The sequence below is a fragment of the Marmota monax genome, unplaced genomic scaffold (assembly GCF_021218885.2).
Source record: "Marmota monax isolate L192 unplaced genomic scaffold, Marmota_monax_Labrador192_F-V1.1 WCK01_AAM20220418_F8-fsc00001, whole genome shotgun sequence".
Taxonomy (NCBI): Eukaryota; Metazoa; Chordata; class Mammalia; order Rodentia; family Sciuridae; genus Marmota; species Marmota monax.
In genome coordinates, this window is record NW_026693777.1 from 36441750 (window position 1) to 36463944 (window position 22195).

The following is a 22195-nucleotide window of genomic DNA, read 5'->3' on the forward strand; positions in this document are numbered from 1 at the left end:
GCCCTGCTCATTGGAATCCAAAGGCAACAACCTAGGCTGTCTCCTTGCGCCTCTTGATCTGTGTTGACCTGTCTTTCCACATGGCTCCATGTAGAGTAGCCTCATGTTGCTAGGGCCTATGAGAACAATAAGTTTTCTTTCCTGGAGCCTCTCCTGTCTTCTGTGCCAGCATGTGATTGACAACTGCATTAAAAAAAAAAAAAAAAAACCAGGACCACATCCCATCCATCATATATTCCCTATCTCCAAAACTGAAGGACACCTTGGCACCTCTTGATGTTATGGCCTTGTAGACCCTGCAGGTACTACATTTCCCGGGGTCAGCCAACTCTTAAAGAGAGTGACAGATTCACCTGAGAGTATACATATCACAGGAAAACCAATTGGGCCTGTTCCCTCCAGGCCACCATCCCCAGACCCTAACCACCACGTGGCTAGGTCCAAGACAACTGTTCTCCCCTGTGCTCCAGAGCTTACTGAGATTATTCAATTCATTAACCCTGCCTAGCCCACTTCTTTCCATGAGAACCACAGAAAGATTCTTTTTCACTTTCCCCTTGCTCTCTCTGCCTTCTGACTGATCTCGGTGCTTCCCTGCATGGCCCCGTGTGGTATGGCATGTCCTTTTGGGAACTGTGAGTGACAAATTATTTCTTTTTTTTTTTTTTTTTTTTTTTATCATCATGGTTTTATTGGTGTAGAGTAAAAGTTGATATGGTTATATACTCCCCAAAGGTATAAATTGGGAATTAGTTTCATGATCAGAAGCATAGATTGAGGGTTTTTTTTTTTTACAGTTTAAATAACTTTTATCAGGATATAAACTACAAAAAATAGAGTCATGGAAGTGTGTTATTAGGTGAATTTTGATAAATCTTCATATGTGCCCCAGGTTCCCACTATCCTAATCAAAGTGAGCGATAGAAAAAGGCACATGTTTTTGAGGTGACAAATTATTTCTTTAATACCAACCATCTCCTAAACTATGTGTTTTGTCATTCCTGAGTCTTTATAAAGTCACATATTAAAGCGAGTGTGAAACCTTTGCTGGCCCATCAGCTGTCCCCTCCCAGATTGAAAACTCAGAGCGCAGCTCTGGTATTTGTCTTTGCATTTCACTCAGCGCTCTGTTTGAATTAGGTTGCAAATCAGTTTTTGTTGTTGCTTTATTGTTCTGCAGGCATTTGATTTGTGTATCTGTTTATCTCCATCAGCTTTGCCTATATTAGGGGATGAGCTGACTCTGGGAAGGAATAGGCTACTTGGCCTCATATGTGTTGAAGGGCAATGATCATTATGCTCTGCCTCTATTGACAGCTCATTAAGGAAATGCTCAAGAGTACATCGTAACTGTCATGTTAGAATTTAGCTTAGATGATCAAGTTGCTACTCTTCCGACTGGCTTAGGACTGCTTGACGGACAGAGAGGGGAGTCAGGCTCATCATTTACCTGATGCCTTATTTGAACCAGGTATTGTGCCAAGTCCTGTATGACAGCACAGTCTCACATGTATTTACCAAGGACCCACAATGCAATATGTACTATATCCATTTTCTCTAAATCTTTCAATGGCCCTGATGTTTTTATTACCCTGTTTTATAGATGACAAAACAGGTATGTAGAGTTTCAGCAAATTTCTCAAACCCACATGATTAGCAAATAATGGAAGAGAATACAATATGATTCCAAAGTCCATTTGTCATTTTAATAGATTTGAAATATTTACTACTACCATTAACACAGTTAAGTAATTAACTGTATTAATGTTTTAATTGTTTATAGGTATTAGAAAGAAAAAGTTGAAGATACATAGTATTACCCGGTGAAGAAAATGAATGGGTTCATTCAAGCTTGAGTTGTTAGATTGATGAGTCAATAATTAGAATAAGGTGATAAGGTTTGTATTCAAAGTGCAAAATGAAACAAAGGGAAGGGATGGGGAATGGGAATAGGAAAGACAGTAGAATGAATCAGACATAACATTCCTGTGTTCATATATGAATACACGATCAATGTAACTCCACATCATGTACAATCACAAGAATGGGAAGTTATACTCCATGTATATATGTCAAAATACACTGCCATGTATATCTAAGAAGAATAAAAAATTAAAAAAAAAATACAAATGTAGCTTGTGAGATAGAACAATTTTGCTAGGGAACATAGGAATGGTCTTATATATCTAATGTGAGCTCAGATAGGAGAGAGGAAAAAAGGTCTATTATTCTGCTTTTCATTACTGTAATAAAGGGTATCTGAAGCTGGGTAACTTTATAAAGAAAACGTTTATTTAGCTCACAGTTTGGGGAGTTCAAGGGCCCACATCTGCTGATGTCCTTCTTGCTGGCAGAGTCCTAAGGTGACGGTGCAGGGCATCATTTGGCAAGGGACAGGGACTTATGTGTGTTTGTTTTCATCTCTTGCTCTTCTTAAAGCCATAAGGATTTAATCATGGGGGAATCCACCTCCATGACCTTATTTAATCCCAAAGGCCCATCTTTGAACACCACAGTAAAAATGTATTTCCACCTTTTTAATACCTCACAATGGGGATTAAATTTTAACACCTGTACCCTTGAGGGATACACTCAAATTATAGCCAAGCCATAGCAGAATAGGAAATTTGGAAGGGGAAGCAGTCAAGTTAGATGAGCACAATGTGGCAAAGAGAATGGTTAAACCAAGAAGAACTCAAATAGAAGCTCTATTAGGCTGCTTCTCAGACTCACAAAGTTCACACTCTTTCTGTGGGAAAAGAAGACTTTAGACAAATGTCGTGTCTTCTAAGAGACCAAGAGAATGTTACAAGAGCAAAAGCTCTTCCTAGTCCTATAGTAAAAAGCAAATGACAACATCATCACAGCCCCAGCAAGCCACCTGCTGAGCTCTGTTGAAGGCGGCATTTTGCTCCTCTCCCCACAAAATTATTGTTGAGAATACCTTTTGGGAAAAACTAAGGTAGTTCATGGAAAGCCTTTGAGACACCAGGGTTGCAGCTTGGAAGAGCCATTTCAGCATCACTGTGAAGGATGGACTGGCAGGAAACATGGCCAGAGATAACTGAGTTTTAAGTTATGGCAACACTATATAGGATGATGACCGGAAGATCCTAACTCATGCTTATTCATTAGAGGGAACACAATTAAACCACCTGGGTCCACAGAGGTCAAGAAACTACCTTTCTAGCACGGACTATAAGCATCCAAAAATGTTTCAGAGGAAAAGAAGGAAAGATGGGGCCCATTCACTACTGCTAGGTTGAGCCTTCAATAAAATCCCAAGTTAGCCCACTCTTTCCTAGGTGTCTCTGGAGAAACCTTGAGGAATCACCTATGGGCTCCTTTGTACACCAATGTAGTCCCCTTCTGAATTTCTCATCAAGAATTTGAAATCTTACTTTTGCCTTACACACACACACACACACACACACACACACACTGCAGACCACTCTTAGGAGCCTGGTAGTTTCTGGGACTGCTGCAAAGCTTCTTCTGTTGGGGGGAAGATGAGTGGGGCCTTCTGCTGTTGACAACCTGCTGCAGGTTCACCTCCCTCATTAGGCTAGGCACATTTTCTGAGCAGAGGCCATGCCACCATGCTGGGCTCTTTTCTCCATATTTCTCACTTAATCCCCGAACCACCAACTCCAAGTGGGCAACACAACACCCATCTAATGAGTAGGGAAAGAGCTTCACAAGTCATTTTCCTCATCTCACTTAATCCTCACCAAAATCCTTCAAGGCACACTTCTTTATCCTTGTTTTTACAAAAAGGGACATTAAGACTAAAAAACAAATTGCAGCGCCCTGGTTCAAATCCAGGTTTCTTCCACTTCAGAGCCCTTGGTTTTCCTTGATTGCTTCTCCATTCGGTTCGCTTAGAAAAACAGACTAGAGAAAGCACACCAATTTGAATTTTAAAGATCCTTCCTAGGTTTGATTTAAAGCAAAAGGGCAGTAAGTGGTGTTGGGCCTAGCTGTTTGGAACTTGGTCCCCATTTCCTTCTCTCCCCTCTCCAGCTGATGATCCCTGTGAGGAAACAGGCAGAACAAGCAAGGATGGCCCCCAACACACTGATGCACCAGGAGCCAGCTGCCTCCTCTGGGGCTGCTACAGGCAGCTGAGGTTGGAGGGCATGTGAAAGGCAGGTAGAAGCATCATGCCTGGCCAAGAACACAATGCTGAGCACACAGCAGAGATTTGATAAATGCTTCCCAAATTCAATTTAATGTTTTTGCCATCAAGGAAAAATTTCCTCCAAGTGGAAACAGTGACAGCTCTACGCTCTTATGCAATGAAATGGGTAAAATTTGAGATTCCATCTCAGTCGTTTCAAGACTTACGGTATGGTCATTTGAAGCGGCCTTTTAAAGCACTTTTAGAGTGGCTATAAAATAAATGGCTTCATGTAATCAGGCCTGCTTTAACATTATTAATTCACCCTTCCATGAAAGGAATTTGCTGTTGTAAACTGCCATTGAGACATGACATCTAAATAGCATTGCCATGCCAGAGTAAATATTAAATCACATTACCTGACAATCCTTAGGGAACGGCCTTGCAATGTCAAGAGCATGCAAAAATGACATGAAATCAAATTCATAGAAATTTGACTCGGATGTTCAAAACAAAATGAATCTCTCTCATTGAACATGTCCAGAGATCAGACTTCTACAGCAAAATGATTACACAATGATGACAGAACATTTCCACAAAGATGACGGAGGTGAAGGAGGAATGGATTCCACTCTGTGCTACAGTGTATGGTCAGATTTAGGCATTCCTTCAGTTAGCAATTTTCAAACTTGCTACAGGTGCACATTGTGTAAGGTGCTGGCATGCGCGCGCGCGCACGCACACACACACACACACGCAAGAATGGAGAGTCTATAAGTTCCTTGTCAGGCAGAGCATCAGGCTGAGGGACAATGGCTATAACAGAAGCACGAAAAGGTATCTTCCTATGGACATATGACACTTGTCTGGAAGCATGAGAAGGAGAGAAGGAACTCTCTAGTGGGGGTCTGTGGAGCATTCTAGAGGCAAGTGGTAGGCAGAAATCACACGTTCAGTGATTGATAAATATTTAGTATGCTGGAGCTCAATACAACCCAGAGCAAGTGGGAAGAGACAGTGGTAGGGCAGGCAGAGGTCAGACATGAATGGATCTTTTAAGACAGACCTACTGATGAAGTACAAATAGATTAAGAATTGTGTTCCAGGTCTGACAGAAGCACGTGAAGTCAAGGTCAGAGTTAGGCAACTCAGAAGCCATGCTGTGTCTCATCCAGTATCACTTTAAGAGTAAGGTTGTGGTGCCACACTGTAGATCATCCCAGACCTCCCTCTGACCAGCGTCATCCTGCTGAAGGGAGGATAGGAGGATCTCGACCTAGATCACTTTCTGCCTGTTATAGCAATATATATATATATCTCCACACACGCTTGTATGTGTAGGTGAATATATATATATATATATATATATATATATATATATATATATATATGTGATATATATTATGTATGTATATATTTGTGATATGTGTGCATATATATACACACACATATATATATACCCCCCTCCCATACACACACCCCAAGCCAGACTGGTGTCTGGATGTGGTCACCTTGCAGCAAGGCTCATTCACACCCCCATCTTATCTGGCACACACAAGATTCCCAGGGGTACCTACTACCTTCCTTGTCAGGGCTGCTTGCTAAGAATGTTACTGTGTACTGGCAGCTGTTCCATGGCCCCCAAATTAGTAGTCAAAGCTGTCATAGGCTAATGCAACCCGGCAGAAAATGTAGGGTGGGAAGCTTACTGTTACCAAAAGTCTCATGGCTCAGGTGACACAGTGCCTTTCCAAAACACATGACTGAATCCAAATACTGCTCTTTCTGGGGGTCTCTTTTTCTGTATATCATATCCTTCAGCCTTCAGAGAGAATGAGATCAACATCCCACTTCCTTCCCAATTCTACCCACATAGGACACAGCTCACTGTCTCTACCTCTTACTCCCACTGAGTGGCCTGATTCCTGCACCACCACCCAGATCCTGGTATGTCATCTCAGACTGCTTTCTGTTGTCTATTTTGTCATCTAACAACTGTAACAGTCAGAAGATGGCAAGATGACTCAATGCCTTTGCATTATAGAAAAACAGTCTTCAACTCCTGTCCTTGGTTAGCTGGGATCCTCACTACTGTGTGGGGGCAGAGCAATGTTCACTCAAGATCTCCTGCAACTAGTGAGGCAAGAATTTCCTTACTAAAGGCCTGGAGAAATCAGGTACCTCCCCCACAGCAATGTGGATAATGTATGGCAGAGTTGTGTGTGCCCCACATGTTTTTTTTTTTTCTTTTTTGTGTATAACTTCACAGTCTAAGATGCCAAATATTCCTTCCATATGACATCCCAAGGAAGCCCCAATTTCCTGTGGGAACACAGCCATATGTGCCCTGTTTGGAGCGTAGGTAATTTTACTTTCGATTCCTTTCAAATGGAAATGAGGGTAACTGGGCCGAGCACTACTGTACTGAGAGTTATTGAGAACTTCTAACAAAGTGACTTCAGTGAAACGTGGGCACACTGCCAAGTGCACAGGACAATGTGACCCATGGGTGACTTTTACCTCCAGCTCTGGTATGCTGGTTTCCTCCATGGTACATGAGGACTTTCCAGCTATCAGCTGCTTGCCTCCAGATGCATGGAAATGGAGGGACTTGGGAGATAAGCAATGGGCCTTTTAGTGATCAATGCATTCAGAGGCCAGAAGTGGTGCCAGGTGGAAGGAGTGTTATGAGGATCCTGTGGTCCTCTGAGTTTTTCTGGCTTTCCCCAGAGACTATGGCACAGTGCTGAGCCATGCTCTATAAGGCTAAGCCAAGAAATGAATGGGATGAAAGAGTTCCCTTGGAACAGGATCCTGCCAGCTGCTTGGGAGACTGCCTGACTCCTCAGCTACAAGAGAAATGGTAAAGACCCTGCAGTCATCCAGTACATCTAGAGTGGGGTGGGGAACCAGGGATGGAGTGCTCCGGTAAAGAAAGGCCAAGCTGGTGTTCTCACATAGGCACCTACGTGGTCATCAGCCATAATGAATCATTTCTCCTTTTCCACCTACTTCCAGCTACTCTCACACCTCCATTCCACACCCCAGTTGCCTCTTAGGGGAGGATGAGATTCTGCCGGACTCTGGGCTTAAACTTTTCTGTGTTTTTTAAAAATTTTTTTAATAAGCTATACTGCATTAAACAACTTCCTGGAGCCCAAAATGTTGACTAAGTAGATATAAATTTGAATTTAAAATCCTACTTATGCTGGGAATCAAAAAAAAAAAAGTATTGATTACAACGTGAAGGAGATATGCTCAAAAAACCATAATGAATTTAAGTAGTCCATAGGCCACTGGAAGAGGAGTAGATGGACAGTGACATCAGAGGCGAGTTTAGGAAAATATGGGCAGGAGGTTCACATTCTTCAGTGTTTTAAAAATAGGTGTAGGAAAAGTCTTATTCTAATGTAGGGCAATTTGGAGGGGGGGGGGAAACATATGCCAAAGAATTTCTCTGCTTAAAAGAACCAGAGAACAATAAAGGTAGGGGAAAGGGCTCAGTGCTCCTGCTTCAAAGAAGGGCAGTTCTGAAAGACCGGTCTCTTCCCATACATCAGGAAGCAGCAGTACCCCACAGAACATTCTGCCGTCAGTTTCACCCCAAGCCTGCATGAACAGAATCATCAATAACCCTTCCCTGAAATCATGTTGAGAACAGAAATCAAATCTATTTTGGAAAAGAGCAAAGAAGAATGAAACTACAGATAAAGTTCCCAAAGGAGATTTTGAGGGTTCCTCTCAGAAGCACAGACTTTCTGATAACTGTGCACACATCTGTACAGAGCCCTTCTTATGCTTGGATGGTCTTTCCAGAACAATCATCAAGTGGCAGAGCATCCAACTGTCCATCAGAAGTTAGTGCAGCATGCAGTTCTGACTACCCAACTATATACAGCCCTGAGTTATACAGAATAAAAACCTGGCTGAGCTTTAAAGTGAGAGGTTTTTGGGGAAAAAATAGGTGTTTATAAACACATCAAATGGCAAAGCTGTTTGCTTGGGGTTGACCTCACTAGCATAGGATCCATTCTTATTGAAGGTTGGGGATGAGTAGGACGAAGTTAAGAGATTTGGGAGTGGAGGATACCATGAGAAAGGATGGAGAAGATACTAGAACTTTGTACAACTCAACCACAAGACCATGTCATATCCAGAATTATGTCTTTGAATCGTTCCAATTTCTCTGAAATAACTTGCATGACTTAAGTAAATGTAGTTCTTTTTTCTTTGGTCCTGGGTATTGAACCTCAGGATGGGGGGCTTAACCATTGAGCCACATCCTCAGCCCTTTTTATCTTTTATATTGAGACAGGGTCTCACTAAGTTGCTTAGGGCCTCATTAAATTGCCAAGGCTCACATTGTTCACTATTTTAAAAATACATGTAGGAAAAGTCTAATTCTAATGTAGGGCAATTTGGGGAAGAAAAACATATGCCAAAGAACAATAAAAATGGGAGGAATAGACTCATTGTTCCTGCTTCAAAGAAGGGCAGTGCTCTTCCTGAGAACATGCAATCCTCCTGCCTCAGCCTTCTGAGCTGCTGGGATTGCAGTTGTGAGTCGCCATGCTTGGCAAGTAAATGTTCTGACACTCATGCCTCCATTTCTTTAGGGAAGTGAGACATATAACATAGAATTTATTAAAGCCAACATAGACTGCAGCATACAGCAGTGGTATTTCCCATTAGTCCCTGAGAAACAACATCTGTTCCTGTGATCCTTATGTTCTCTGGGGCTCTTACGCAAGGCTTTATCCTTCACTCAAAGGCACATACTCCTCCAAAAACTCAATTCAAAACAGAAGAAAATGATTAGTATAGGTCTGATTTCCAATTTTACTTTGCTTCAGCCTACTTCCTCATCAGGCAGAGTTTTACCTGGAGGTTTCTGATCATTCATTTAGAGAAGGGTCAAAATCCACTTCACAACTCACCTTTGATGCCCGGAAGGAGAAGGCTGTGGACTTGGTGTCCGACTTTCCCCGGTCTTGTAGCAGAAGGCCCTGGTCCTCCGTCAAAGCCAGGTAGTGCCCTGTGGTGAGATGCCGGAGTCGGAAAGCCTGGCCCCATCGGATATTACTGCCACTCCAGCTGGGAGGAGGAAGCAGATACAAAAATAAGTCCTTGTCAGTATTTGCCTTGTGCTTTCTTACACAGGCCAGTGGACTTCTGCCCCGCTCTGAAGTTCATCATTCAAGGATATTGCACCAGACCTCTGCCTGGCCTAGGGTCTTATATGTGTCTTTGACTCAGCACTGTGCTCTCTTTCCTCTTAAAAACCTGACAAGGAACACGATCCTGAAGGCAGGTCAGTGGCTTAACATAACTGGAAGTCCCAACTTGCCAATTTTCCCTTCACTCCACTGAAGAATCTTAATGCAAATAAGCACAAAAATAGATGGTAAGCTTGCCTTTTCAGGAAAATGTGTATCTGGGTAGGCAAAGCCTTTCCAAATGTGTTATCTGAAAACATTTTACTACTACCAACAGTCCTATCTTCAAGAGAAATAGTCAAAAAAGAAACAAATGTGTGAGGCTTATCCCTCCCAGAGAGGGGTAGAAAATAAACAAGCACAATAGGCAAGCAAACACTGTGCTGTGCTAAAAGGAAATAAATTCTATGGAGAAAAGTCAAGTTGGATAAAGGGATTGAGATCGGGAAGATCCTGTGCTGAATGTAAATCTTTTCATGGTCCTTCACCAAAAGATCAGCTTTTCAACCATATTATGGCAGCTTGTCATGGAGAAAGTATCTGCCAAAAAAACTAGGAACTCAAAATTCATCTTCTAAATTAGAATAAGGTGTGTTAAATTAGAACAAGATGTTTAAGAGATATATGTGTAAATATTTTTAAATCACTTTATACTTTGTCCAACATTTGGAGAATCAGTGGACCCAAATCACATTGATAAAAGTCTTAAATTCTTCATGTTATGGTCCCTGGGACAATGAATTCACAACCATGACAAACACTGTAAGTCCCTATTTTGACTTATTTAAAAAGTCAGTTAATTGAGAAGGTCTACTATCCTGAGAAAAAGGGCATACTACCATTAGATTTTAACAGGACAAGAATGTAAATGCCCCAAGCTACTTAACAAGTGGGTGGTTCTTAAAAAACAGTATTTCTTTTACACTAAATATGTGCTGTTTGTCAATTATACCAAGTATCCTTTAAATCAGCAGTCTCCAACTGGTTTCTCAGTAAGAGTTTGAATGAGTATGTGTGCATGTTCTAATATTTTCTTCTAATCTCCAGTGGATTATCTTGACGACCTCTGTGGGGGTATACATGCCTCATGGGAAAGACTTTTACTCTGAACATGTACTCAGGGAGATGCTGAGCTGAGTGCTATAGAAAAAGGCAGAGAAGGGAAACCAGATGGTTTCTCTCATTCCCAGCAGTTTCATTCTAGCCCAAATTCCTACCTACTCAGCAAAAGAAAGTCCCTGCTCTCAACTGGATTGGTCTTCAGCAGTCTGGAGTTTAGTGGACATGTTACTATAGTAACTCAAGGTCAAGGCTGGAAAGTCAGTTTCCTGCCCCTTTCACTGGGGCACATTACTATCTCTGAAAACTTCTGGTTAAGTAATTTTCTTCACAGCTACATTCCCAGTGAAGTTCCTCTTACCCCCTACCACGTGGCTATCTGTCTCTTTTTCATTTAAATCTAACTTTCTGCTGGAGTCCATAAATCTGGGAGGAGAGAGAAGACTATCTGTTTTCCAGAAAACAAATGGGAGAACTTTGATGGCTTTCAGTGACCATGTCTGAACTTGCCTTTCGTTACATGGCTACCATAAGAGCAGCTGAGCCATCTCTCTGTCAAAACGGTGGTCTTAGAAATCTTGTGAGTGCATTGTTCTTTAAAAACAAAGTCACAGAAATTTCAGAGCTCAGTTGTGTACCAAGGACTTCTGAGAGTTTGCCAGGTGACATGGGGCAAATGAAATATTTGCGAGAAGGGACCACACTGGAAAAGCAGGCCTCCGTTACCTTATCCGAAGGGGTTCCACTCTCCACAGAGACCTGGCTCTGGTCCCAGCTCCCCCGGCTTCATAGAATACTCTCCTGTGAGCAGAGTTGGAGATCAGCACCAGGCGAGGAACAGCTCCCTGCAGAGGCTGCTCAGAACTGCTGCTGTCTAGGCTTTCCCACAGTCAGCAAAATGCAAAGCAAGATTTAAAAGGAGGCAAGCATACTTCCCAGTCTCCTAGGAGGGATTTAAAACTGCTTAAGGGGAGGGAGCTGCTCACCAGTTCATGGATCACTAGGGTAAAGTAAATATAAAAGGGGACAAGAACATCTCCATTTCTGCAATAGGATCAAATTATCCCAGTCATATACCATGACACTAACACAGAATGCTCCAAGTATTTAGGGCTGAGCTCCATGATGTAGTTTTGTGTCTTTTATAAATGGATTTGTACTTTTAAAACACAGTGAAAACTGGAAGGATCCCTCAGGGGGAGGTAAAGTGGCTGACTCTAGGTCACAGGTGAGACAGCACAGGGGCTGGCCCTAGAGAACCCCCTACTCCTGATATCTGAGGGATTCTTCAAAATCCATTCTTCCTACCTGGGACATTCTGGCAGCTTGATCTGTTTGATCTCACAAGGTTACTGAGGTTGAAACAACTTGTTCCTGTTCTCTAAAACAATTCCAAGGAGAGGAGTGAAGTGGGTGGTGAGCTGAGGTGCTTTTGAAAGCTTGGCTGACAGCTCAGCCTTAGCTTCAATAGGTTAAATGACTTATCCCAGGGTGTTTGACAAGCCAGAGGCAGAGCCAGGGATCAGAGCTCAGAATGTGATATTGTTGATTTTGGGTTTCCATTCTGGGAGTCTCTGTCTATTGAGCCTGACTGCTCCCAGAGTTTAAGAGGGAATAAAAATGATTTCCTCTGGAGAGCCAGCACCACAGCATGCCTTCATGGCTGCTGGAATTTTGGCATGTTCCCCATTTCCTGTTCCCTTATTCTCTCCCAGATTTCAGTGTTTCTGACCATCTGGCCAGATCTGAGGAATTTCCTGACAAAAGAAGATAAGGAAAAGGCCACTTATGTCACCCGGACATCAAATAAAACCAAAGTATTCCACTTTGATTGACACGTCAACTTATACAAAACATCAGCATACCCAATATCTGCTTACTTGCTTCAATCTCAACCCCTGTTTCCTTACAAAGGAAAGGGATAAGCCCTCTTATTTTTAATTGGTGTTTCTTCTTATAAAACAAATTAGAGTCCATGGAGTCCTAAGCCAAAGGTAGGCCACCTCCTCTCTTATCTCAGTCATGGAATGCATGTTGCTTCCTTAAGCCCATTTTGGAGGCTGCTCTCTAACTCAGTCTCCTCACCCCTCCTTTCAAACACCTGCCCTGCCTTTCCTTTGTTGTAGGGATGCTCACCAAATGACAACCTCTCCAAGCAGCCTAGTTTCTACCCAGGCTGTGGTTCTATGGGATGGGGCAGGGTGTTGGGAGCTCATGGTGAGTACTTCACTTTTTCCAAATTTCTATCCTTAAAAGTAGAACAGGAATGGGAAGAAGAGACAGTGAAGTTCTAGTGTATTCCATCTTAGATATAGATAATAGTAAAGCTCAACCACAAAACTTTAGTTATTTAGCTCCCTGCAAAACTTGATGTAGCAGACAGCAAATGAGCTATTGCATAGTCTCACTACCTAACACAAAAGGGAAAGAATCCTGCAACTGAATAGGCTTGCCTGACATTGCTCTGGGTGGGAGATTCTTAACTCTAAGGGAAATCAGGTCAACCGAACTTCCCTACTCAGAGGTAACTGTCAACAACTGGACCAGTGTTGGTGAGGCAGGGAGTGAATTAATCATGACTTTTGATATAGATCTGTGCTCTAAATACTGTTCTAGGTCACATTTGGTTCTCATGAAATGCTATTCAGAGGACACAGCAAGTAGAAGAGATTCAGAGGTATAAGGGATTCATATTGCCAATGGATAGCTTCTAAGAGGCACAGATATTACATCCAAGTATAGCGTTTCCGGGCTCCTTTAGTACAAATAAGGAATGAGCCCTGAAGGACAGCCAAAAGCTCTGGCTTCTAGGCTTCCATCTGAAATCAGTCAGTGTGGAATCTTTGGCAGGAACCTGACCTAGACAATCTCCAACTTGTGAAGATTTGTGAGCCCATGTCTCCAATGAAGGAAAAGAAATGTGGTTAAGTTTCCCATAGGCATTACACAAATGGAAAAGAAAGCATTACCACCAGATCACACTCACTGTTATCCCAAATTCAGTCTAATGTGGATCAGAAGTTTGATTTAAAAATATATATATATATCAGTTTAGTATTAAGACTTGAACTAGTATCTTGTATTATATAGGTTTGGATTTTTTGATACACATCTGTCAAGGTTCAACTGGAGGACCAAAGAGAACATCAGTTCAGTGGCATCCTCTAGCCACCTCCCTTGCCCTTGCACCACCTCCCGCTGAATCCAGTTCCTATTGGACATTGACTTTGGGTTTCTCCAATGCTAGTTGGGAATAAGCAAAACTAAATCAACTAGCTCCACCTTAATTACTTAACACGTGGAAGGGGAAGAATAGAGATGATTTGCCTTTGAAGAACCCAGTGAATAATTTGTGTAAGCACACAGATTTACTAGGATGATTATCCCAATTTCCATCTCCAAAATGGGTGCTTTAGTCTCTAGTCAATGTAACCGGAAACTCCTTAGACTTGGGAGCACCTGAAGAAAAAGGGCTTGGGAAGCATTATAGAATTGCTTGCCTAAGAAGGGTATGCATAGATAGCTCTTCCTGTGAGCAAATGCTACTATCCTGCCACTCCTATTTTGCAAACTGGAACTCATGGCTGTAGGAAGGCTTGCCAATTGAGCAACACCTGCAGAATTCATCTGCAGCCAAACACAAATGCAAATTCTTTAGTTTGTGTCATCTGGGGCTGACAGCAGGTAGGAGGAAGAGGCAGCTATTAGCTTACCTGTGCTGGGAATCATTCTGGTCTGTAGATGGTATCGTCAGACACTCGTCATGACCATGGAAAAGACGTACCACGTGTCCACCAAGTAGGTAGCCTGAAAAATGATCACATTCTACCATGAACTAATGGGAAGTTTAAAGGGAACACTGTTTAAAAGGGTTAAATCCTGCAGGTCTGTGCCAGTTACAGAACACACCAAGAGATGCATTTGGGAAATTGTAAATTCCACGAATTCAGGCCTCAGGCAGAAATAACAAGAAAGTCAAAACAACTCTAATACTAAAAGCTAAATAGAGAGTTTCAGAAATGAGCAAGTTCAACATCAAAAGGAAAGGTGAAAATAGTGTGTCAATTGATATCACTGAAAAACAAATGAAAATCAAAGTTGCTAATATGAGGAGGATAAGGATTTTCTAGTTACTTATTATGTAAATACATACAAAACCAAATTCCCAGATAAATTCGTTCAATTTCAATGTCTAAGCTTTGTGGTAAAATCCAAATCACAGTCCTTGGAAAGAAAGAAAGGTGCTGTGAAGGGGGACAGCAAACTGCTGTAAAGAGCTGTCTTGAGAAATATGTTTAACAAATGTAGATCAAATCTGGATGGTACTCCTCAAGCACAAAGGCGGAAGCAGAAGTACTCTCTAGCATCTGTGGTGGACAAATGTGGATGGTGCTATCAAGAGGACTAAGTTTTCAGAATAAAGGAATCACAATAATTATGGAGCTCAGATACTAAAAGGAAACAATGAACTTCAAGGACATGATCACCCAGTAGTCTTCAAATAAATTCTGAGCCTTAATTCAAAGAACATACAAGCAGGAGAGAGTCCCCAGTCTGAGCTTGCTTTGCACAAAAAAGAAAAAAAGAAGGGTTTGTTATTCCCCTGAATTAAAAATACAACACCCCCTACCACCCAATTCTCCAGGCTACTCTGTTCTCAGGAGACACATGGACTTAATATGCTCAATGTCTGATTCAGAATTTTAAGTCATATAATTAGATCACTTGGGGGGGCTGTCGTGAACTATTTTGGGTGCTGGATTACAGTAATGAGAAATCATGCCAGAGTGGGGGGAAAAGGGTGTTATCAGTGCATCTGGTACAGTGACAGTGTAATACTTGTCAGCTCAGGGTTTTTTGTTTTTTTGTTTTAATCTAGGCAAGGATTTCTTTGAACTTTAAAAAAATATACAGAAGTCTTTTTCCAATATTCCTATATCTTATTGTACTAATATTTCCAGCTATATGTTTTTGCATTAAAAATAATTCATAAGGGAATTCTTAATTAATTTTATTTAGAAAATTAGCTCTCTCAGGGATCAAGTTCTTAATTAAACCCTCCCTCATCTCCTGAGAGTGAGGCCACTCCCTCTTAGGAGTTCATCATTAACAGTTTGTGGGCTCCTTCAATCAGCCCTATTCACCAGAGAAAACTGCAAGTGCTGGTTTAGGTTTTCTTAACTAAAACATGGTGCCACCGTCAGGAAAGACACATAATGAGGAGGATTGCTAACGCTCCTGAGGGATGAAGGGCATTTCTCAGTAGTGGATGCTCCAAGGGCATTTTCTGCAGAGCTGAATGGCACAAGTGATGAGCTACCCAGATTACCTCACCACAAAGGCACTCAATACTTCTATGAGAACCTTTTTGACATGATTTGCAAATGCTGCTTCATTAATCTTTATAAGCCCTCTGTTGAGACTGAGAGAATTTTATTCCTATATTGATAATGAAAAACTTAACATAGGATTGAGTCAAAACTTTGCAGGGGAAGATTGAAACCTGGGGTTTCTCCTGACTGGAAGAGGAAGGTTGAGAATAGACTTAAGTTGGTGGGTTAACCCCAGTATCCAGAAAGGGGGCTGAATGCACCCTGCCTTTTCACTGTTTTCCACATGTTTCCAAAGAGTTAAGAACTTGTCATTTCCCAGTTATGCAGCTTAGCTATGATGCCATCTAAAACTGGGGTATCACCTTGACAACTCTTATTTTTCTATTTTCAAACACAGCACTGATGGCACTCCCAGTTTGAAACTTAGTAGGCTAAGGAAGAAAAATAGGGTTAAAGTCTGTGATATAGCTATTTTTAAATATTCTGATCTTGCTTTAAAGTGCCAGAATGAAATGCAATAACCCACAGGTCATTCACATTTTATTATTCTGCTCAGCTGTGGTATTAACTACAAGTGAGCCAAGGCCAGTATGTTTATTACATAACCTGCAAGGTACATTGACTGCCTGGCTCAGGAAAGTAGGATACGAGAGCAAAGTGATATGATGTTATTTCTAAGGAAAAAATAACATACTGAGAAATATTCACTGATTTTTAAATGGTCTTCCATAAGTTAAAGCAAATAACCAAGAACAGTTTTACTGCAGAGGAAGTTGTAAAGTATCACCTTGTTGGCAAAAGATCACTTCTAAAATAGAAGTTGCTGAGGTCTGTCTACCTGTAATTCATAACCAAATATAAAAATGAAGATGTGGTGATTCAAGTCTGAATGCATACAGTGCTAAGCTAATGGTGGATTGAAAAATAAAGTCGGGATGCTCATGTAATCAGAAGGAAAGAAAAAAATCCATACAGATATCAGATAAATAAATTTATGTGAACTAAAACCATGCTACCTGTATACGAAGACATTCTGGTGGGAGGTGGGAAATGAAAAATGTCAATATATGCATACAAGAGAGATTGGCAGGCTCAGAGCTGACTGCATACACACAAAAAAGCACACCTTCTTCGATGCTACTTCCTGAGCACGTAGGATGTACATTCCAGAGTGTTTGCATGAAGGAGGCATCCACTTGTATGTTACCATTTGATATCGAGAGATGCTGCAGCAGAAACAGAAATGAAACACTCTTTAAATCACCAGTCTAGTCCTGTCAGAGTAGCTCACCTACAATTTCAAGGATTAAATTAAACAGCCTGTCTGTTATCTGGTTTTTTCTACATAGCCTGTGGGAAATTTCTCCACCCAATCTAGAAGCAGCTTCAAAGTGGGATACTTTCTTTGGGGAAGAAGAAGTATTCAGCCTCAGAGGTGGCAGACAAGTTGACTTCATCCCCTCAGCTGGATCCCTGATTCAACACGAAGTCACAAAAGGTCTATTCTCTGTAGGATAAGGAAACTCACAGATGGGAAAAAGAACTCCGGCATGTGGACAAGGCAAAGCGAAATCTGATAGGGTTGACTATGAAAAACTGTTGAGAAGCTTAAAACTTCTCTTTAGGCATCCCCATCCTCCACAAGGGGGCTGGTGTCAGTGATGTCTGCCTGGTTCTCATCCCCAGCTGCGAGATCTCACCTCCATCTCCCACTTCTGCAGCACCCCAGGCTCTAACACATTTTAAATTTTCATTCTTTCTCCAACGAATGCTATTTTCCTGTATGACATTCTTTTTGATTTGTTCTCTACTGGGCAAAAGCTAAACCATGTGGTAAAATCATAGTCACGTTAACTCATGTCACGTTAACTCATGTGTGAATAATGCCTGGGACATGTTGGCAGAGTTTACTGGACATAACACTAGAAACTCAAAGGGTAACTAACAGCTGAGTTCTAGGCCCCACGAGCACCTGGTATGGGAGAGAAGTTTCCATTTCTCAAGTGTAATGTGAAGAGGCATCTTATCCTGCTCAACATGCTGAGGATCAATTTTCCTTGGCTTTCTACTCCTAAAGGGGAAAATTCCGGAATTGAAAAGCAGCTGTTGAACGAGGTACTTACGAGGTATCTTTCAGAGGACACACTGACGAGGATTAGGTCATCGCCAATTCGAACCTTCTCTCCCTCTGACCTTTGTTTGGAAGCAGGATGTATGGTCCACCAACAGGCTTCTCCTACGTGAAGGCTCCTGAGTTAGTTGTTGCTTCCTGGAGGGCAGGGTCTCTCATTCTGTCCCTCACTCTCCTTCCTCCTGATAACAACCCTCAAACTCTCTCTTCCCCTACCTCAGACTTAAATTTCCATTAACCTGTAACCATTCCAGCTGGCCTCACATATTCCTTGATTACACCTATCTTTCATGTCCAGAATGACAGGGTGTGGCAAAGAGTATTGGAGATCAGACGTCATAGAAGTTAGAGTGTTTTCAAAGCATATAGAAATATGCTTTCCCTTTTAAATCCAAGAATTTATTTCACTGGTATACTGCACACTTAGACACTTTTATCTTTGCCCCCCACCTTTTATGAAATACTATTAAAACATTAGAAAAGTTTTTTTTTTTTTTTTGGTACCAGGGATTGAACCCAGGGGTGCTTAAGAGCTACTGAGCCATATCCCCAGCCTTTTACTGCAATCTGTGTATGGGGTGAAGGTGGGAGTTCATAACCCACTTGAATCAAAGTGTGGAATATGATATGTCAAGAAATTTGTAATATTTTGAACAACCCACAATAAAAAATTAAAAAAAAAAAAAAAGAATGTGATGGAACTGAAAGGCCTATGAGGCTAAAACCATACAATGAATCTAGATGGTGAAAGGCATTATTTTTCAAATTAAATACTTTGAATTTGAAAAAAAAAAGTCTTTTATTTTAAGACAGGGCCTCAATAAGTTGCTTAGGGCCTTGCTAAGTATCTGAGGTTTGAATTTGAGATCCTCCTGTCTCAGCCTCCCCAAGATGCTGGGATTACAGGCATGTTCCACCATGCCCAGCAGAAAAGGGATTTCATATAAGGACTAAGACAACAGATAACAAGGTCAAAGCAAGGAAGAGAAATTGTTAGAAAAAGTAAAGCAGATAGATGCTTTTATCCAAGAGAAAGCAAACACCCAAGTCTTTGAGTAAGAAATAGAGAAGAAACCACCAATGAATAAATATATAGCCTATATTTTTCAGAAAAAATCTCTGGGTTTGGAGATAAAATTTACTTGCGAAGGAAGGAGCTAAAGATGGGTTGAAAAAGGGAGGGCTGGCTGAAAGCTTCAAAGGACATCCAATCCCCAGGTCCCGTCCCTGTCCTGCACAGTTGACTTATCCCCCTCCTTGCTACAAGAGAATTCTAGTCAATCAAATGGCAAACTACCAAGGATCTGGCCTTGGAAATACCAGGCACATCAGAGGAGGAAGCAGTGTCCTGCTGAGGATGGAGTAATTGAAACTTTACACTGGATTAGTAAAAGCCCACCTCTTCCCTTCTGCTTCTACCTCTCAGCTTCCAGAGTGCCCCCTGCAAAGCGGAATCACCCCAGCTCTGCTGCCCAGAGTTGAAGATTAATTTTTAGGGTAGCCAAACTATTTAAGATAAAAAATACTGTGGGCCGAGGATCTCCCACAAAAGGCCCAGGTCTCTGCCACACTACAAGAGCGAGGCTCAGAAGATGTCAAGCCACAGTCGGCTTCCAGGCAACTTCTGCTGTCTTTACCTGAACAGGAGGGAAGATCACGGATCACCAGAAACCTGAGCCAAGTCCCCAATACAAAATGACAGGAACAAAGCAGAAAGGGGGCAAGGCTGGAGGAAATAAAGAAAAAAAAGAACTTTATAAAATCTTACAATTAATAATATCAGAGAGGTAAGAGGAAAGCTCTGCTTTTCTCTGAAGAACCCCTTTAGAGAAAAATAAAATACCCTTCGATCCTGAAAAAAAGAAAATAGGAAAAAAAAAAAAAGGATTACAAATGGAAAAATTCTTCCAGAAAGAAAAACAGGTTAGAAATAGGAGCAAAAAGAGAATTAGAAAATCCATCTAGAGGAATTTCAGAAAGCAAGAACAGAGGAAAGTAACAAAGAAATATTGTTATTAAATTTTTTTCCATTGCTGAAAGATAATCATTTCCAAACAAATTGAAAGGATCTATGAAGTCTCTCATGTAATGAAGAATAGAGACCTCACCAAGGTCCATTCCTGTGAAACAGGAACAAGACACACTGTGCAATTACTAACACCAGGGTGAAAAGATCTAAGCATTGAGAAAAGAAAAAAATAGTTACATACCAAGCATCAGGAATCAGAATGTAGACTTCTCAACAGCCAGACCTTAAGCTAGAAGAAAGCCTTCAGGAAGATGAGGAGAAATTTTTTCTCCAATGCACAAAATTAAAATAAACTATGAAGTGCTTATGAAGTTATAATTAAGAAATGTTCGGACAACAATCATCTCCCTAATGGACCTTTGCTATAAAAGCTACTGAGCAGCATGCTTCACCAAGGTGAAGTGGTCAGCCAAGAAAGGAAAAACCCACAAGATTCAGGAAACATAGAAAGAGGCAAAGGGAAGGCCCTGAATGATGGTGGATATTTCTAAGAAGATGAAACTGACAGAGGGATAATATAATTGAGTTTAATGAGGGGAGAGTTTCAGTTCTGTGGGAACATTTGGAAATGAAAAAAATGACTGGGTAACCAAAACTTGACAAATAGGCAACTGACTACTGGTAAATCAAAAATTAGTAAAATAAAATAAACATGATCTTAGCATATTACGTGGCTTATTTCAAATAAAAGTGACAAATATGACAATGTAAAGGGTTAAAGTGGATTTGTTCATTAGATAAAAATAGATGTAAATACATTGGGAGTGTGGAGAGAGACGATAGAGAAGAATAGAATGAATATGAGTTAATTTTTATCAGAACATCAATAGATAACACCTAATCTAAAAAGAATAATAAAATAGCAGTGTATACACATCTATCAAAAATGGGAATAATACTGAAGGAGCTGAAAGTAGGTACCCCAGATATGAACAGTTCAGAGCAGGGAGCTCAGGAGGGTAGGAGACTGATGTTTATGATAAGCTTCAATTTCTCTCTTTAAACTATGCATAGGTATTACTTTAAGTTTAAACTCATGGGATATTTGAAGGGGAAAATGATGTGTATCCTTTATGTACTCTGTGGACCATGGGAGGGCATCAGGCATGAGGTAAGCCCTGAGCAGGCATGCTTGTGAAGGGAAGAGTGCTCTGGAACTCAGGGAGAGAGCTGTTCCTTGAATCAAGAGGATGAGCCCATCACTGGCCCTAAAATACATACCAGCACTTTAAGTGTGTGCGATATATATTTTTTTTAAAAACAGATTTCTCTCCAAGTCTAGATTCTAAAGTTATGACTAAATCCTTAAAAGAATAAAACAATAATAATAAAACACTTTAACAGGAGAACAGGAAGAATTAAGTAAAATCAAGGGTAAATTTATCATCAGTTCTGTTTGGAATTAATTACCCAGTGTGTAGGGGGATAAGAGCTTCCAAAATGTTCAAACCTCCATCCCCATCCCCCAAACTTTCTCCTCTCTCATTTTCCTGGAGATTCCCCTCAAACAATAAGCAGTCTACTTATTCACAACTCTGAAGACTTTTCTCTGTCTAAAGTGCATTCATAGCATCATCCAGTCAGAAACCAAGATCCCACCCTGTTGGATTGCACATGAGTCTCCTCCTATGATGAGGAGATCCCTGTCATGGCTGCATGTGCTTCTCTTTCTTCTTCACAAATACCAGGCCACCCTTATTTAAAGAGAATATGAAATGGGTTGTGGAGAGCCAGGTGAAATAAAAGTAAACTACTTTAGGCCTAAAATTTTCACAAAGACCCAGCTAAGAACCCCTGTTTCTTGCCACATCTCATCAGCTGACTTGATCTTGACATAATCTTGATCACATGTTTGCCTAGTCTGTCACAATTCCCACCAAGTCTGATTTCAGGAACTCTGAAAAAAGTACCCAAAAGAGTAATATTCTCTGCTGTTATTTTTTTTCCTCCATTTTTATTGAAGGCTCTAGTAGTTAATACAGAATCCCTGATCACATAACTAGAAAGTGTTATTTTTCAATTTCTTCCCAACTTTCATGAAGTATAAAGTCATTTTACTGATGTAAATAGAATGACCATATATGACTTTTCCAATTATAAGCTCCAAGATTGACAGTGGGTTTATATAGGGAGGCCAACTCATATTCAGAGAGAGGCACTTCACTCATTTGGCAATTTTCAGCAACAGTTGACAACACCTTAGAGGAAATTATATTTTAAGAAAAACACTTTAGGTGAAAATAAAGAAACACCAAATAAAAATTCAAATATAATCTTTTGTTCAAGGGGAAAAAAAAAACTCATAAT

At 40.9% G+C, this 22195-nt stretch overlaps 1 protein-coding gene across 1 annotated transcript in view; it reads right to left on the bottom strand.

Moving 5' to 3' along the window:
• The window catches only part of Ryr3 (ryanodine receptor 3), a 517407-nt gene that overhangs the window by 277280 nt on the left and 217932 nt on the right, over positions 1-22195 (bottom strand). Inside the window, exons 6-10 of the mRNA XM_058584663.1 lie at positions 17852-17964; positions 16855-16954; positions 14109-14202; positions 11122-11196; positions 9058-9214 (exon numbers count right to left, since the gene is read on the bottom strand). Of these exons, the coding sequence (XP_058440646.1) occupies positions 9058-9214; positions 11122-11196; positions 14109-14202; positions 16855-16954; positions 17852-17964 (539 nt within the window). The remainder of the gene's footprint in view (positions 1-9057; positions 9215-11121; positions 11197-14108; positions 14203-16854; positions 16955-17851; positions 17965-22195) is intronic.